At 40.8% G+C, this 19,207-nt stretch overlaps 1 protein-coding gene across 1 annotated transcript in view; it reads right to left on the reverse strand.

Moving 5' to 3' along the window:
- Positions 1-19,207, reverse strand: part of MGAT5 (alpha-1,6-mannosylglycoprotein 6-beta-N-acetylglucosaminyltransferase) — a 208,607-nt gene that overhangs the window by 126,529 nt on the left and 62,871 nt on the right. The window contains exon 3 of the mRNA XM_032782597.2: positions 7,963-8,130. Coding sequence (XP_032638488.1) covers positions 7,963-8,130 — 168 coding nt within the window. The remainder of the gene's footprint in view (positions 1-7,962; positions 8,131-19,207) is intronic.

Below are 19,207 nucleotides of genomic sequence, written 5' to 3' on the forward strand. Positions count from 1 at the left end.
TAATTATTTTTGGAATTATAAATGTTTCAGTCAGCTGAAATTAAACCTACCTCAAGAGCTCAAAAGCAGCATCAAAATTAATATATTAAATAGAACTTTTAAAATAATATTAATAAAAAATTAAATATTGTGGTGATGTGGTCTCAAGAGATACCTATAATAGTCTAGTCTGAAAGTGTTGAAATTACTATTGTTCGTTACTCTAACAGTAGGATTTCATGAACTGTTTGTCCAAAGCTATCACTGAGACACTGTAGTGGATAAAACAGAAAATGGTAAACCTCTCGTGTTTACTGTCTTGTAATTACCCAGCACGACAATAGCTGAATAATCAAAATAGATTCCAAAGATAATATATTACAAAGAAAGCAATGGAAATATATCTTTATTTTTGGACCTGATGGGTACATATTTAGGGCTGTCAATTAACCATACTTAACTCACGCAACTAATTCAAAAAAATTAACTGCGATTAAAAAATTAATCACGCTATTAAACAATAGAATCCCAGCTGAAATTAATTAAATATTTTTGGACGTGTTTCTACATCTTCAGATATACTGATTTCTATTACAACACAAAATAAAGTGTACAGTGCTCACTTTACATTATTTTTATTACAAATATTTGCATTATAAAAATGAAAAAAATAGTATTTTTCAATTCACCTCATACAAGTACAGTAGTGCAATCTCTTGATTGTGAAAGCGTAACTTACAAATGTTAATTTTTTGTCACATAACTGCACTCAAAAACAAAAGAATGTAATCTTTAGAGCCTACAGGTCCACTCAATCCTACTTCTTGTTCAGCCAATTGCTAAGACAAACAGGTTTGTTTAAATTTACAGAAGATACTGCTGCCCACATCTTGTTTACAATGTCACCTGAAAGTGAGAACAGGCATTCACATGGCACTTTTGTAACTGGTGTTGCCAGATATTTGCTTGCCAGATATGCTATACATTCATATGCCCCTTCATGCTTTGGTCACCATTTCAGAGGACTTGCTTCCATGCTGATGAAGCTCATTAAAAAAAATAATGCATCAATTAAATTTGTGACTGTACTCTTTGAGGGAGAATTGTATGTCTCCTGTTCTGTTTTACCCATATTCTGCCATATATTTCATGTTATAGCCATCTCGGATGACGGCCCAGCACATGTTCATTTTAAGAACAGTTTCACAGCAGACTTGATAAGACGCAAAGAAGGCACCAAGGTGAGATTTCTAAGGATAGATACAGCACTCGACCCAAGGTTTAAGAATCTGAGGTGCCTTCCAAAATCGGAGGGGGATGAGGTGCTTTCAGATGTCTTAAGAAAGCAACACTCCGATGAGGAAACTACAGAACCCAAACCACCAAAAAAGAAAATTAATCTTCTGCTTGTGGCATCTGCTTCAGATGATGAAAATGAACATGTGTCGGTCCGCTCTGCTTTGGATCATTATTGAACAGAACACATCATCAGCATGGACGCATGTCTTCTGGAATGGTGGCTGAAGCATGAAGGGACATATGAATCTTTAGCACATCTAGCACATAAATATCTTGTGATGTACTACAACAGTGCCATGAGAACGCCTGGTCTTACTTTCAGTTGACATTGTAAACAGGATGTGGGCAGCATTATCTCCTGCAAATTGTAACCAAACTTGTTTGTCTGAGCGAATGACTGAAGTAGGACTCAGTGAACTTATAAGTTCTAAAGTTTTACAGTGTTTTATTTCTGAATGCAGTTATTTTTTGTACATAATTCTACACTTGTAAGTTCAGCTTTCACTATAAAGAGATTGCACTACAGTACTTGTATTAGGTGAACTGAAATATACTTTTTTTTGTTCTTTACAGTGCAAATATTTGTTATCAAAAATAAATATAAAATTAGCCCTTTGTATACTGTGTTGTAATTAAAATCAATATATTTGAAAATGTAGAAAACATCCAAAAATACTTAAATAAGTGGCATTCTATTACTGTTTAACAGCGCGATTAATCACAATTAATTTTTATCAGGGTGCTGTTGTACATTTGGATGGCTTCTTAACTTCATTACAGCTAGGAAACTGCCTTTTGGAAGGACTAGTATTTCTGGTTGAAAGAAAAGAAAAGAAAAGAAAAGAAAAGAAAAGGAGGAAAAAGAAAAAGGAAAAGAAACCAAAACCCTCACATTCAACCTAACCAACTTCTAGCTTGAAATGGCTGGTAATAGGCCTCTTAACATGCAAGAACATGAGATTAAGAGCATGTCTACATGTACAGTGCTGCAGCAGCACAACTGTACCAATTCATCTGTGCCACTGCAGCACACCTGGTGAAGACATTCTATGCCAGCAGGAGAGAGATCTCCCGTCAGCCTAATAAAATCACCTCTGTGAACGGCAGAAGCTACGTGGGCCGGAGAAGATCTCAGGAGGCAGTTTACTCATACCTCTGAAACTTAAGATATGCTGACATAACTGTAATATAGACATAGCCTTTGTTATGTAATATATGTCACTTAGGGTGTGAATAAACCACCCCCTCAGGTGACATAAGTTACACCAACATAGAGCTTCTACCATTCGCAGAGGTGGTTTTATTATACTGATGGAAAAACTCTCTCCCGCCAGCACACAGCGTCTCCACCAGACGTGCTGCAATGGTGCAGCTGCATCTTCAGCTGCAGTGCTGTACATGCCTTTAGCCTCCACCACCGTGATTCCCCTCACCTGTTCTGTACTGCCTTGAGGCTACCTGAGAATTCAGAAGTACAAATTATTTGGCTCTTAGGGCTTGGCTACACTGGAGAGTTGCAGCACTGGTGAAGGGGTTACAGGCCTTCTGCAAAGAACATAATAAAACACACCACTCTCGCCGCAAACATCATTTTCCATTAGTTCGTCCAGTTTTTATCTGTCCGCCGCACACGGCGGTCCACGTGCGCATGGTTGCAGGCTGCATCCAAGCTGCAGTGCGTACATGCCTTTAGCTCCACCACCGGATCCCCTCAACCTGTTCTGTACTGCCTTGAGCTACCTGAGAATTCAAGAAGTACAAATTAATTTGCTCTTAGGGCTTGGCTACACAGGGGGGGGGGAAGAGGTGCAAGCACTGGTGAAGGGGTTAAGTACACTACAGCGCTGCAACGGCACACTCATGTGTTACACTTACAAAAAGCCCAGCCAGCGCTGCAACTCCCTGCGCTGCGTGCTGGCCTGTAACTGGTTGATGGGGTTAGCCGATTGCAGCGCTGGGTATGCGGCGCTGCTCATTCAGGTGTGACACTAAGCCAACAGCTGCTAGTTCAATTGGCCTCCAGGTATTAAGAGGTATCCCAGAATTCCTGTCACAACACAGGAAGGATCAATCCCGGAATGCTTCCAAGTTTGGCTGAAGGCCTGGACGCAACTCTAAGAAAAACAAACACTGCTGGTCTCTTGCTCCAGCGACGCCGATGCGAGCAGAGGCAGGGGAATTGCTTTGGAATGTTCACGCTGTTGTTTGAGGGGAGAGGGAGTTCCGTGTGGAGCAGCGTTTATGTGGTCTGAAGCTATTTAGGGAGCTAATTGCATTTAGTGAATAAGAGAGGTGGTGGGAAGGGTCAAAACTTTTTAAAATCATTGAAAGGTAGCTTGTTGTGGATCTTCCAGTCCTAGAACTAGCAAGGCAGAGAGAGTGAGAACAGCTGCTATGTGTTGCTGAGGAGAGAAACGCACTATGGGTGTGGGGAGTCCGCGGAGAAGGCTGCTTCATCTGGTCGAAGCTTTTAGCATTTTAAAGTGATTGAGGAAGGGGGTGGGGAAATGGCCAGAATTTGCAAGGCAGGGAGCTGTCACAGTGTCTGCCCTCCAAAAATCCACTCTCTCTGGTCTCCCCCACTGCTCCCTGCACCACTCACCCCACCCCCTCTTTGAAAGCAGGTTGCACCACTTAACCTGGATGCTCCCCACAGCATCCATCCCAAACACGTGCAAATGCTGCAAATGTGGCCACACTGCAGCGCTGGTAGCTGTCAGTGTGGCCACACTGCAGCACTGTTCCTACACAGCTGTATGACCACAGCTGTAACTCCCAGCGCTGCACATTTCCAAGTGTAGCCAAGCCCTTAAACAAAAGCCCCCCTTCTCCTCCCCCTCCCACCCCCCGCCTTGGGTTCCTACTGAAGACTGCAGAATTTAGCCCAGACTTCTACATTTAAAAAGGTAATTTAGTGACAATGAAAGCTGAAAGCCTTAAGGAGATTGAAGAGCTTTTCTTGGCCACAGAACAAATTCACCCTAGTAGCCGCTGTACAAATACAGTGCATGTAGCAGTTGTGAAAGCTAGCATAGAATCACTGCTGATAAATATCTATATATTTTAAATTGGGCCTATAGATGCTAGAACTGTGAAAGGGACAAACCCCAGAAGAAAATCCACAGAATAACTCCATCCACTTCAGGAATTGCTGAGTTACTTTTTACAGCCCGGGTTATGTAGGTGGCCAGATTAGATGATTGTTGTGTTCTTCCCTGGCTTTAAAAATCTATGGCTGGTATTGAATCAAAATTTAAAGGAGAACACGATTTATGGCAATTGTGCAGTTCTTCCACTACCTTGGCACAAGCCTTTAACTAACATTAACACTGAAAGCTATACGAGACTCCTGCCCAAGGAGGATGTTGTATTTGATACTGCCTTGGTGAGAATTTGTTAGTAATTTCTTGCATTGGCAATGTGGATGCACAAACAAGGAAAAGAACAGCTCAAAGTCCATTAGAAACTTAAGACAGTGTCCCTTTTTGCCAGCTCCTCAAAGGAACTCCATAGGAAACTGTTTCCTTGCTTCTAGGAAGATGTTATGAGGGGGAAAAAGGAATTATGTTGTGAAAGTAGAACGAATTATAGTGTAGAAGTAGAATGAATTAAAGAAATGCTGTATGTTCCTTTAAGCAGGAATGAGGAATGTTGAGATAAAGTTGTCAGGAAGAGGAACATTAAGGTATTGAACAATGGGTCCACTTAAACTGATGGTGGGTCATTAACAGGAGATTGGGGAGAGTTAATAAGGACATGAGCTATGTGTCTAGCCCCAGGTAAACATATCAGTTCTGCTCCCTTTGTAATCTTGTTAATTTTGCGCCTTTCTATCTGTATAAATAAGGCGGTTCGAGCCTTTTATGGTGCTCACATTTTCTGGGTGTATGAGCAGAGCGCTTTTGCTAATAAACAGAGTGGTCTGACAAATTGTGAATACTGAATCTGACTTTGACAATTTGAATAATCTTCTCTCATCAAGGTGCTTAGAGCCCTGCTTGAGCAAAATAAAATCCTAGGTAGCAATATAAAAACATCCTAGGACTGTGAAAATCGGTCAGACTGTAAGGATCTTTTAAGGACTAAAATCTTGACTTGTGATTTGTCTTTATTATTTCAGTTTTTTCCTCCACAAGCAGAGCAACAACAAGTCAGTCAGAAAAGTTTAAGTACCAATTTGAGGAAAGTACATCTTAACCTTTGATTCATGCACCCAGTAAGAGGCAAGAATAAGTAATCTAGACATTTATAATGTAAAAGTAAACGCCCAGAAATAATAAAAATGGTACTGTAGCACTATTATTCCTGCCACGCTATACACAATTATCTTTGGCAGTAAGACAAAAGAGGAAGTGTGTTACTGAGTAATGGCAGCATGTCTCAAGTGACGGCTATTACAATTTAACAAGCTGGGAAGTGCCACGTTCTCCTAAAAGTGCCTTGTTACAGTATCTTATTTTTAGTTGTGAATACCATTTCATAACAGGAAAGAAACTGATACTGCTGAGCATTACTGAGTTACATTAGAGAGCATTATCAAAGCTGGCCAGAAAGCTTTACTTGGTCCTGAGGGTCAAAATTATTTAACTGTACCTAAGATTTTAGGGTCATGTTTAAACAGCCATCATTATAAGCTGGTGAAATTTCCCAGGAAACTAGACAAAGTAATATGAGCAGGGTCCCACTCAACTCCTTCTCCATCCATGACTAAGTTCTTCCTTCCTAATTATCTATCCAGGTATTATATGGCTCACATTACCATAGTATCTGAGCACGAGTTCTCTGCATACCCACAACCACTCACTCCCTCTTTGCCTGCAGCCCAGCTCAGGCCTTGGTTACACATGAAGACTGTATTGCTTTAACTATATTGGCTTAATTAAAGCGGTACAGCGCCTAGTGCAGACACAGTTATATTGCTATAAAGGTGTCTTATATCAGCATAGCCATTACCATAGAGCAGTGGTCCCCAACCTTTTTGTCTGGGGGGCACCAGATGAAGAACCGTGGAGGCGGTCAAGCATCCACCGAAATGCCACTAAATTTGGTGGTATTTAGGCGGCGCCGCCTCTCGATGACGTCGCTTGTCAGCGGCAAGCGGCATCATCGAGAGGCATCGCCGCTGAAATGCCGCTGAATTTCGGAGGCATTTCGGTAGATGCTAGACCGCCGACAGGACGCGAGCGCATTTAGATGCCCGCATGGCGCCCACGGGCACCTCGTTGGAGACTGCAGCCATAGAGAAGGAGAATAAACTACACCAATATAAGGCAACATTATACTGATACCACCGCATTCGCATTCAGGGTTGTACCATTTTATTGGGGTACAAAAAAATCACACACCTATCTGAAATAGTTATACTGGTACAAAACCTGGGTGTAGACAAGGCCTCAGGCTGTTGAAATTCCTGCCCTTACCTCTCCTCCCTCCGCCTCTCCCACTCACCAGCTTTGGAAATGGGCAACAGGATGGATCACTTGATAATTACCTGTTCTGGGGCATCTGGCATTGGCCACTGTTGGAAGACAGGATACTGGGCTAGATGGACCTTTGGTCTGACCCAGTATGGCCATTCTTATGTTCTTAAGGCTATGCACAGTCTGGCTATGATCCCCTGCCTGGACTGGAAAACCTGGTTGTGGGGTGGAAGCAATAACTCCCAAACGAACAAGAGCACTGGATACCTGCTTGGGCCCACCGGCACCAGAGGCAGACAGGGAACTGGGGATAGCAATCTCTGGCTGGTGGGTCAAGTGTGTGCAGCATTTAGTGCAGGACTGCTGAAAGACTCAAGCCCTATGTGAATACAAAGTCCTAGAGACATACTGCTGCCATTGGACTTAAATACACTGAGAGATGTCAACAAAAATGTCAGCCCAACAAAACTAAAATTAGTAAGAGAACTTTTCAAATGACATTTTATTCAAACTATGACACATTTAAACTAAAGACTATCTATTCTAACAGATAGGATTACGCAGTATGTGCTTTTCTTGTCAAATCACAGGAACTACTGGACATAACAGGGAGGAGATTTTTACATCTTGGTTGATGCTGAGGCTGTGGTGTAATTAAAAGTTATTAAAATGTCTGCTTTATTGCTTATTTAGCTAAGTATTGGCTACCCCATTAAAATCTGTTAAAGGACAGACAAAACGCATGAGGACAGATTTGCACAAAACCAAGTAATCAAACTTTTTGAGATTGGGACAAAATGTTAGTGTACTGCCTCCTCTCCCAAACCTGTCCCTATATACTGTGAAAATGTGTTAAATTGGCATGAGGGATTAAACGGTTTCATATCCAACAATATGGCTTTCAAGACCCCCATTCCAGTTCTGCTATTATACTTCAGTCCTTGCCTGCATCACTGCACTCAAACTAGTTCATTCTCTGTTCACAAGCCTCTTTCAGTAGAGGCTGACAACCTAGTTATGTAGTATGAAGCATGTATAGCAGCTAATTTTCCACTCCACTAGAAGGAGACCACTAGCTCACATCTTTTTATGACACAGTTTCAGTTTTTACTTTTGGGTTCCCCAAATGAAAACCAATTAATCAGTTTTGCCATCTTATTTCTGAAGAGCTCATAACATGTCGTGCTTTCAGCTAAAGGGTATCAGTGTTACTGTGTCTTTACACGATAAAATAAGGTTGGAATTCAACAGTTTTCACACCTACCTGCTACGTTGAGCTTTTCAGCTGCTCCTAAGCTGGGAGCAGCAGTGGCGGTACTGTTGGTAGAGTTTGCTCCTGTGCCATTAATTACAAGGTTCTCCACCTTGGACTCTAGCTTGCCAATACGCTCCAAGATATTATCCAGTAAGACTGCAAGAGTTTTTTTTAGATCTATAACAAATGAAAAACAAACCATGTACCATCACACTGGATATCACATCGACACATCAGACATTCATCACTGACATCTCATATCGATCAAATACAAAAAGAGAAACTAATGCAAATACTACTCTGCAGCCCAGCCGTGATCAGATACCATTTCATCATTACAGGTCCCCCCTCAGCCACAGCAACTATCTTAAAATTGTTGGAGAAATCAGATTGTATTTAGAAATCTTTGTTGTGGAGCTCCTCTCATCATATATATTAGAGTTGTCGATTAATCGCAGTTAATTCACGCAATTAACTCAAAAAAATTAATCGCCATTTTAATCGCACTGTTAAACAATACCAATTTATTAAATATTTTCAATGTTTTTCTACATTTTCAAATATATTAATTTCAATTAAAACAAAGCATACAAGGTGTACTGTGCTCATTTTATATTATTTTTTATTATAAATATTTTCATTGTAAAAATGATAAAAGAAATAATATTTTTCACTTCACCTCATACAAGTACAGTAGTGCAATCTCTTGGTCGTGAAAGTGCAATTTACAAATGTAGATTTTTTTTTGCTACATAACTGCACTCAAAAACAAAAGAATGGAAAACTTCAGAGCCTACAAGTCCACCCAGTCATACTTCTTGTTCAGCCAATCACTAAAACAAACAAATTTGTATACGTTTATGGGAGATAATGCTGCCCACTTCTTATTTACAATGTCACTTGAAAGTGAGAACAGATGCTTGCATGGCACTTTTGTAGCTGGTATTGCAAGATATTTATGTACCAGATATCCTAAACATTCATATGCTCCTTCATGCTTCGGCCACCATTCAGAGGACATGCTTCCATGCTGATGCCACCCATTAAAAAAATAACGCATTAGTTAAATTTATGACTGAACTCCTTGGGAGAGAATTGTACATCTCTTGCTCTGTTTTACCCGCATTCTGCCATATATTTCATGTTATAGCAGTCTCTGATGATGACCTACTACATGTTGCTCGTTTTAAGAACACTTTCACTGCAGATGTGACAAAACACAAAGAAGGCACCAGTGTTAAAATTTCTACAGACAGATACAACACTTGACCCAAGGTTTAAGAATCTGAGGTGCCATCCAAAATCTGAGAGGGACGAGATGTGGCGTATGCTTTCAGAAATCTAAAAAGAGCAACAATCCGATGCAGAAATTACAAAATCCAAACCACCAAAAAAGAAAATCAACCTTCTGCCAGTGGCATCTGACTCAGATGATGAAAATGAACGTGTGTCAGTCCACAATGCTTTGGATCATTATCAAGCAGAACCCACCATTAGCATGGATGCATATCCTCTCAAATGATGGCTGAAGATGAAGGGACGTATGAATCTTTAGCGCACCTGGCACATAAATGCTTTGTGACACCAGCTACAACAGTGCCATGCAAATACCTGTTTTCACTTTCAGATGGCATTATAAACAAGAAGCAGACACTATTATCTTCTGCAAATGTAAACAAACTTGTTTGTCTGAGCGATTGGCTGAACAAGAGGTAGGACTGAGTGGACTTATAGGTGCTACAGTTTTACCTTGTTTTATCTTTGAATGTCAGTTTCTTTTGTACATAATTCTACATTTGTAAGTTCACCTTTCATGATTAAGAGATTGCACTACAGTACATGTCATGGGGGAATTAAAAAATACTATTTCTTTGGTTTTTTATAGTGCAAATATTTGTTATAAAAATAAATATAAAATTAGCCCTTTGTACACTGTGTTGTAATTAAAATCAATATATTTGAAAATGTAGAAAAACATCCAAAAATATTTACATAAATGGTATTCTATTATTAACTGCACGATTAATTGTAATTAATTTTTTTTTATCACTTGACAGTCCTAGAATATTTACATATAAGACTAGTTGATAGCTCAGGTACTATTTATGATCATCATGGATGAGAATTAAATTAATCAAGACAAAAACTAGACTGGAATTAATATTAGCACTCAGGAAAATCTCATTCATGAACAATTACCCTATGTAAGAACTATTTTTCCATTTTGTGCAAATTAAGATATATGCTCCTCTGTCACAGAACTGATCTATATAACTATTTTGTGAAGCACATTGTAAGAAACAGATCACAAACTGAATTTCTATAATTTACATAACTGGATATCTATGTATGTGTCTTTATAATTAACATAAAACTGTATCCATATACATTTACACCTGCTGTATCTGTGTGTGTATACACACTTGTATTATACATCTGCTTATATAGTGATATATGCAGGTAATTTACACATACACACTTTTTCTATTCAGATATTATGGTAATAGGGTAGGCAATATACACATGCTTGTAACCAGTTATCCTGTGTATACCAATGAATTTGTGAGTTCTTGTTTTAAAACCAGTCAAAATTAACAATCCTGACTGCAGCACAAATTAAACTGTTAAAAATGATAAACGGATTCATCGTTTGTAACTGTGGTACAGAAACTCTGCAAGCAGCAGCTAGAACTTAGCATTCAGTGCTTATTTGGACATGTAAATCATCAGGATCAAGTTATTTTACAGTTATTTGTAAACAAGGAAACTATTCTCCTTGATTGAAAAGCATAGTACCCAAATCCTTATATTACAATCAAATGCTACAGTAATGAGATTTAGCTTCACATTTGTGTACCATGAAATGAACAGTCTATGGGATGTTCTAGTGAATGAAAAATACCCCATCACTAAAAAACAAGGCTCAGTTCTCATTCAGACTGAGCAAAGCCAGCAATTAACTTTCACACTGTTACATCTTTAGGACCCCACCAAATTCATGGTCCATTTTGGTCAATTTCTCAGATATAGGATTTTAAAATCCATTTATTTCTTGATTTCAGCTATTTAAATGTGTTGTTTCACGGTGGTGTAATTGTAGGGGTCCTGATACAAAAAAGGTATGTGTGTGCGCGCGTGCGTGGGGAGGTGACCTCAAGGTTATTGTAGGGGGTTGCGGTACTGCGCTGCAGTTGCTACTGGTGGCTGGGCAGTTGGAAAGTGGCAGCGGCTGGCTAGGATCCCAGCTCTGAAGGAAGAGCTACTGCCAGCAGCAATGCAGAAGTAAGGATGGCCTGGTATGGTACTGCCATCCTTACCTTCTGCGCTGCTGCCTGCAGAGCTGAGCCTTCAGTCAGTAACCACTACCCTGCGGCCGCCCAGCTCGGAAGGCAGCAGCACAGAAGTAAGGGTGGCCTGGTATGGTATTGCCACCTTTACCTCTGCACTGCTGCTGGCGGGGTGGCCAGAGAGCAGCGGCTGTTAGCCAGGCACCCAGCTCTGAAGGCAGCACAGAAGGTGGCAATACTGTGAACCTTGCAACTTTCTTTGGGGTCACTAAATAACCTTGCAACTTTCTTTGGGGTCAGGATCCCCAATTTGAGAAACACTGGTCTCCCCCGTGAAATCTGTATAGTATAGGGTAAAAGCACACAAAAGACCAGACTTCCTGGAAGGATGCCAGATTTCACGGTCTGAGACACATTTTTCATGGCTGTGAATTTGGTAGGGCTGTATACATTTGGCTTCTTCCTGATCATGCAAGCTCTGACTTTTACACCATACACCAATAATGTAATATACCATATCACTAGAGCCACCCCATGCAAGTAGAGTGGGGGAAAAATGCATATTGTGCAAAACCACATAGGAAGAATATGAGGAAGTTGATTAATGAATAACAAATAAAAAGTATAAAATTCAGAATTCAGAAAATGTTACAGAAAAGTTGAGAGACTGTCACGAGGTAAAGACAATGTGGGAAAGGGGAGAAAAGGACATAACTATACAAGGATTACAGTGCGGCCTAAACTTTGAATGTCCTGGAGTTTGCCTGTTTATGGCACTATCTCAAGAATTTACAAATATTCAACAGATGCTACCATTACGCTGTTAATCACACAAAAATAGGTTTAAAATGTGTAATTATGTTCTTTTCATAACTTTAAAATCAAATGGTTTTCTGATCTATAATTTGACATGTGGTAGAATTTTCAATTATAATTCATAAGCAGAGATTTGCTTGCTTTACACTGGGTTTAGTTTTGTCATATGGTTTTTAGCGTTTCTAATGAGTTTTTAATCAGCAGTCAAATATTTGTGCAAACAAGAGGAAGTTTATGCGGAAAGGCTGTTAAGTTGCAAGCAGGGACGGCACTGGAAGTAGGAAAATGAATTACACCTATTTTAAGGATACTCCAACTATGCATATCTTCCTCCACTGGCACTGTTTTCTTTACCTTCCAAAGACCATAACAAGTGAAAGCACAGAGTACACAATTAAAAAAAATTATATTTTTTATATATAGCACTCATATTTTGAAATATGTATCAATATATATACATACCATATTGTAAAGCATTTTTACATAAATTTTAATAATTGAAAATGTTAAGAAACAGTCACATTGGAGCAGAATGACAGAAAAAGATTAAACAGTTATCAGCATGACTTTAAGGTCCAATTTCTTGCAGCTTGTCTGGAAATGCTGTGTTTTTTAACCTTTTTGAGCTGGTGACAAAACAAAATATGAAACCCTCCCCCCACTAGAAAAACTTGCAAGCCCCTACCTTCACCTTTGGCCACAGGGCTTCAGCACCCTTGCAGGGCACATGACAAACACGTACATTCACTTCCCAGGGCCCCCTGTGGAGTAGGGCCCCAAGTAGTTGCCCTGCTTCCTACTCCCAATGCCGTCCCTGCTTGCAACCCCCCTAAACCCATCCCACAATCCCCAGGTTGAGAAACATTGCTGTATAGGATGGGAGCTCCATTTATAAGATATGTAACATAAAAGATCTTAAAGGTGTCAGTTGTCCAGAGTAGCAATGCATTTTTGGCACTGATAGAGCAAGCTCTGGATTTTGGACCAATGCAATTCTTGATTACTATTAAGCACTTGCTATAGATAGAGGGTGTGACAAATTGACAAAATCTTGCAAACCTTATCGAATTAAGATAAACTTTACCAAATTAACTTGGACATTACTGAATTAGAATTAGTACCTTCGGGGTCAATTGTATTAAAAATGCAGTTGTCTATGTATTATTATAGAATCACATGTAACTCCTCTAGGAGCAGAGCGATGCTAATATAATTCCTCCCATTATTAGCCATTTGAAGCCACCTCCTGGAGAGGTTTGTATATACTAGTTCAAACTGAATTCTCCAGGAACCAACAGATAAAGGATTTGGGGGTAAATAGCCTCGTTTTAAATAGACTCCAGGCCTTCTTCCTGATTGTGCAAATGGACAGGTCTATAGAGGGCTCCAATCCTTAGGGAAGACTCTGTGCTTGATCTGAGCTGAAGCTGTAACGAAGCTGAAACCATGAGGAAACCCCTTGGATAGGGTTTTGAAGGACTGCTCCTGCCAGAGCCCAATTTATGGTTGGGGTGGTCTCTAGTAAGGTTATTAGCATGCATGTGGGGAGGGATGGGGATCATTGTTTTTAAATGTTTTCTCTGTAGTGATTTTAAATTGACTTGCATACAAAGTGCTGTGTGGTACACCTTATAATAGTGGGCAATTACTCTATTATTAGCCTCTGAAGAGAACCTAAGCAGGCCTGTTTGGGCAGAGTCTCTGGCTTGGATGCAGGGCCGGCGCTTCCATTTAGGCGACCCACCAGGATTTGGGAGGGCGGCAGACTGCTCCGGTGGACCTCCTGCAGGCGTGCCTGCGGACGGTCCGCTGGTGCATCCGCAGGCACGCCTGCAGCAGGTCCACCGGAGCCGCGGGACCGGCGAGCTGGCCCTGTGCCTAGGGCGCCAAAAACCCTCGCGCCGCTCCTGCTTGGATGTTACAGTATAGGCAGGGGTCCATGCAATCTGGAATACCCTGGTCAGAAGGGTATTTCCACTCTAAACCCAGGGTTGTGAGTTCAATCCTTGAGGGGGCCATTTAGGGAACTAGAGTAAAAATCTGTCTGGGGATCAGTCCTGCTTTGAGCAGGGGGTTGGACTAGATGACCTCCTGAGGTCCCTTCCAACCCTAATCTTCTATGATAAGAGAGGAGAAAGCCAGAGGAGAATGAAGCCTAGAGCAGGTGCCATTGCTGGACCACCGCGGAGGAACAGAGGTGCAGTTGCCCTGAACTGTGACAGAGGGCTAGGGATGACTGCTGATATTAAAACATTTAAGTGTTTTGGAACCATCATGTTGAACACATTGTTAGCCTCTGTAAATGCATGTTCTTACTACTGTTGCCCTCAGGTTCCCTACCTTCCCATTAATCTTTCTGAAATTTTTAAAGCTAGAAAACAGTTCATATAATGTGCCACCTAAAATTTTGAAACCCCAGCTTTTAAACAACATAAAGAATTAACCTTTAAGCCTAATTGTTCCCATGATATTGATTGTTAAAGTCATGCCTGATGATAAAGCAGAAGGGATGAAATTATGGAAGCAAGATGCTAATCAGAAACACCTTATTTTAAAATATATCACTCATGGGAATTTATTGAAATTCTGTTCCCTTATAATTTTGTTAAGGAATATTTCATATGTAAAGCTTCTCGATGATTAAATGTAATATTGATCATCAGTCTAGCATCTTCTCTCACTAAAGCCAAAGTTTTAGTATTACGCCATTGGTGACAATAAACTAATTAGATTTCCATATTCAAAAGGAATGACAGTGACCCAAAAAAGTTAGGTAGAGAAAATACTGATGGCTCCTAGGGAAGGCCGAGACAGTGCTACCGCGGTAGTTCTTTAGACTCCACCCTACAGGGCTAGGAAGCAATAATAGGGAACCAAATAGCCCATATCTCAATAGTTCAGGTCTCACTGAGCCACAGAAGAATGTTCAAACTACCTAAAGGGCAGCAGGTGCCAGTCACTTAAAAGATCCATTCAGAAGAAGGCTCGAAGATGTATTAGCAAGGTTTAAAAATGGTCTGTGTGGCTAAGTGGCAAACCAGGCATACAGCATTTTAAAATTTTATTTATAACTTGTTCCAAACTAGGAACTGACCAATTTGAAAATGATCATGTCTGATCCACCCTGGCCAGGCAAACAACATTTAAACCAAGTTACAATGAATATGTTAAACAGTTCCACGAAAGTAATTTAAAGGCAGGGCTCCAGAAGCCACTGCCACTAATATCAGACTGAAGGGAAAAAGGAGAGCAAGGAACCTGCACAAAAGTACAATGCCGAAGGAGTAAAACCAGAAATAAGGTAGAATTAAAGATTAAAAAACAATGTTGCCTGCAGTGCGGCAGTGTACAAAATACAGTGAGAAGAGTAAAACAAAAAAAAGGGCCTTCTGCAGTACTGCCAACTGCGCTAATTGGGGCAGGCTGCAGAGTAGCAAAACAGGCAAGCACCTGAAAGTTATCACTTGGGTGCAAATTAAAAACCAGGAGGGGAAGCTAAGAATGTGTGTCTATCTGATGTGATGAAAACAAAAAATTTTCCCACCCATCCCCATTTATATTATTCTAATGTTTAAAAATAAAATTACACAACAGACCAAAGTTAAAAGATGCCTATGTCTAGAACACCGGGTATAAAATAGAGGAAATATATAAATCGGTTAAAAAAAAAAAAAGGTTGCTGTGTGAAAATTAAAATGGACTGACTATTTTCAAAAGGAGACAAAACAAATGGCAGTATCAGGAGAGTTGTGATTGTTCAATGGCTATTAAAGGCTGAGGCTTCAGAAACATGGTAACAGTTTCGGGAGGCTTTCATTGAATAGTGGATCAGCATCTTCTGATTACTGTGATAAATACTGACCATTAACAAGGATTTGGACTTCAAATAAAATAGTTACATATATTAAAAGTTTGAGACTTAATTCAATGCATTGCCCAATGGACACCCAACTCAAATATGGCATTATTCTTATTCATTATTCTTTAAACAGAGCACTAGTCATACTGTCACTGAAAATACTTTATTGCAAACATCTTAATCCTTCATCTTTAAAATCCCCAATTTGCACAGAAAATGTGTGAAGCTGCAAAGTATATACATTTAATTATTGTTACTTTGCACTTACTTAGTACCTGTTTAGCTAAGGATCTCACTCTCTTTTCTTAAACAAAAACAGTAAGTTTGGTTCCTGTGAAGTAGGTTAGGATTAGAGTGGGGCTGGGCAAACTGTGGCCCGGATCTGTGGGCCCTGTGCTCAGGGGTGCCTCCAGGCATCAGCATGCCAAGTGCGTGCTTGGGGCAACAAGCCACTGGGGGCACTCTGCCAGTTGCCGCAAGGGCGGCATGCAGGCTGCTTTTGGCAGCTTGTCTGCGGAGGGTCTGCTGGTCCCGAAGGCAGCCTGCCTAGAGCCACCTCTGCCTGTGCTGCTCTCAAAAGTGGCCGGCATCAGGTCCCTGCGGCCCCCGGACGGGGGAGGGGGGCAGAGGGCTCTGTGCGTTGCCCTTGCCTTCAGGCACCATCCCCCATAGTTCCTATTGGCCGGGAATGGGGAACTGCAGCCAATAGAAGTTTCGGGGGAGGTAGCAGGAGGCGCGGCAAGGGCAGCACACGCAGAGCCCTCCGCCCCCCGCCTCCCCTAGGGCCCACTTTAGCTAATGACATCCTGTGTACTTGAATTTTGGCTAGAACACATTAATGCAGCCCTAATTGTACAAAAGATGCTATGAAACCTCTGATGACAGGTGACACTTTATGTTTTGCTGATCAGCTGAGGCTACAGCACCCTTACTTAATGATGGGACATTGGCTAAGTACTGATTCAAAGGGAAGAGCACATCAGCATTCTTTGCAGAAACCTGGGCTTTCTTTGTGGGAGGTCTTCCATACAATCTAACCCAACTCTGCTTAGCTTGTGATATTTAATGGGATCACAATACAAGTTAGTATGTCTGCAGGCTGTCAGACACAAATAAAAACAATCACAGAACAAGGGTTAGTTGTTATCTAAGCCACATAGCAATATAATAGTCAACTGCCTAGGGGATGGTGACCTTAACCTCATGAGCAGGCACATTCACAGAAACACCAGAATCTTCTCAGAGGAAACAAAGCAGTAATGGAAACTGCATACCCTCCCAGCATCTCTGGCGCCTGCTGTAAAGAGGTGCTTTCCTCCCACACACTGAAGTGAAAGAGGATACCCACAAAGAAAATGAAAGACTCCTAACTACGTGAGCGTGCAGCCCTAATCTAGGGCATCGTAACTTCCTTGTACAGGTCTAAAAGAAACATCATTAAGATTTCATTTTGATAGCCTTCCCTCTCCCTCCCCCTCCCCCTCCCCTTTTCTTATAGCAAGAGTTTGAATAATATGCCCATATGGGAGCCCTTGCCAATATCTGTGGGTTTTACACATTTTCCCTATTTAAAAAAAAATCTTTATTTCTCCTCTGTTTCTGTTTAAGGACCCACACAAACATGGGACAAAGGAAACAGTGAAACTTACTATATATAAGTGCTGTCAATAGTAGGTAAAAGATTCAGAGAAATACATGATTAAACTTGGGACTAAATACCTGGTTTTACTTTATAAAACTGTTTTACTAAATGTAATTTTATTAAGATATAGCAAAAATCAGAACTGAAATGGAAAAGATCAGAAAACACATAAGCAATTGTCAAGTTTTTGATTATTTTTTACTCAGCGTCTCTTGAATCACTTCACACATCTAAACTGAGAAATCTCTTCACACATCTGAACTGGCAGATCAAGTTTCTCAGTAAATGGCAACGACAGATTTTAAACAGAGATAACAATATGTAGATAATCACAGTCACAGCAGACGTAAGTACTGGGAACCTGTAGTAAAAATTAGCAGTGGACTGAATCATACTGGGTTCAAGATGGTCTCTGAAGAGCATGATGTAAATGAGTTTGGATTTTGGACTACTCACAATTCACAGCAATTTCACACCTACGCATTCTTTCTCTGAACCTTTTCTGATTCTAATCTCTCTTTTGATATGAGGTGATCAGAAATGCATGCAATATTCAAAGACTGGGCATACCATGGGTATTAGAAAAATAATCCCAGCTATACAGACAAAATGATGAAAGTCTAAATTAGCTGTTGCCACACAACAAAAAAATTTTGGAGTCGTGGATAGTTCTCAGAGAACATCTGCTCAATGTGCAGCAGTAGTCAAAAAAGCTAATAGAACATTAGGAATGATTAGGGAAGGGTTAGATAACATGACAGAAAATATTATAATGCCACTATGTCAGTGGTTCTCAACCAGGGTCTTTCAGGACGGTACACCAACTCATCTGGATATTTGCCTAGTTTTACATAAGGCTGCATAAAAAGCACTGGTGAAGTCAGAACAAACTAAAATTTTTTATAGACTCAGAAAATTAGGCTTGGAAAAGACCTCAGGAGGTCATCTAGTCCAACCCCTGCTCAAAGCAAGACCAATACTGACTAAATCATCCCAGCCAAGGCACTGTCAAGCTGGGCTTTAAAAACCTCTAAGGATGGAAATTCCACCACCTCCCTAGGTTTTAAGCATTCCAGTGCTTCACCATCCTCCTAGTGAAATAGTGTTTTGTAATATCCAACCTAGACCTCCCCCACTGCAGCTTAAGATCATTGCTTCTTGTTCTATCATCTGCCACCACTGAGAACATCCTCTTTAGAACCCCTCTTCAGGTAGTTGAAGGCTGCTATCAAATCCCTCCTAACTCGCCTCTTCTGCAGACTAAACAAGCCCAATTCCCTCAGGCTTTCCTTGTAAGTCGTGTGCCCCAGCCCCCTGATCATTTTCACTTCACTCCGCTGGACTCTCTCCAATTTGTCCACATCCCTTCTGTAACAGGGGGCCCAAAACTGGATGCAACACTCCAGATGTGGCCTCATCAGGGCTGAATAGAGGGGAATAATCACTTCCCTCGATCTGCTGGCAGTGCTCCTACTAACTGCAACCCAATATGCCATTAGCCTTCTTGGCAACAGGCGCACACTACTGACTCATGTCCAGCTTCTCATCCACTGTAATCCCCAGGTCCTTTTCTGCAGAACTGCTGCTTAGCCAGTTGGTCCCCAGCCTGTAGCAGTGCATGAGATTGTTCCGTCCTAAGTGTTGGACTCG

Source organism: Chelonoidis abingdonii, chromosome 10, assembly GCF_003597395.2.
Source record: "Chelonoidis abingdonii isolate Lonesome George chromosome 10, CheloAbing_2.0, whole genome shotgun sequence".
NCBI classification, from domain to species: domain Eukaryota; kingdom Metazoa; phylum Chordata; order Testudines; family Testudinidae; genus Chelonoidis; species Chelonoidis abingdonii.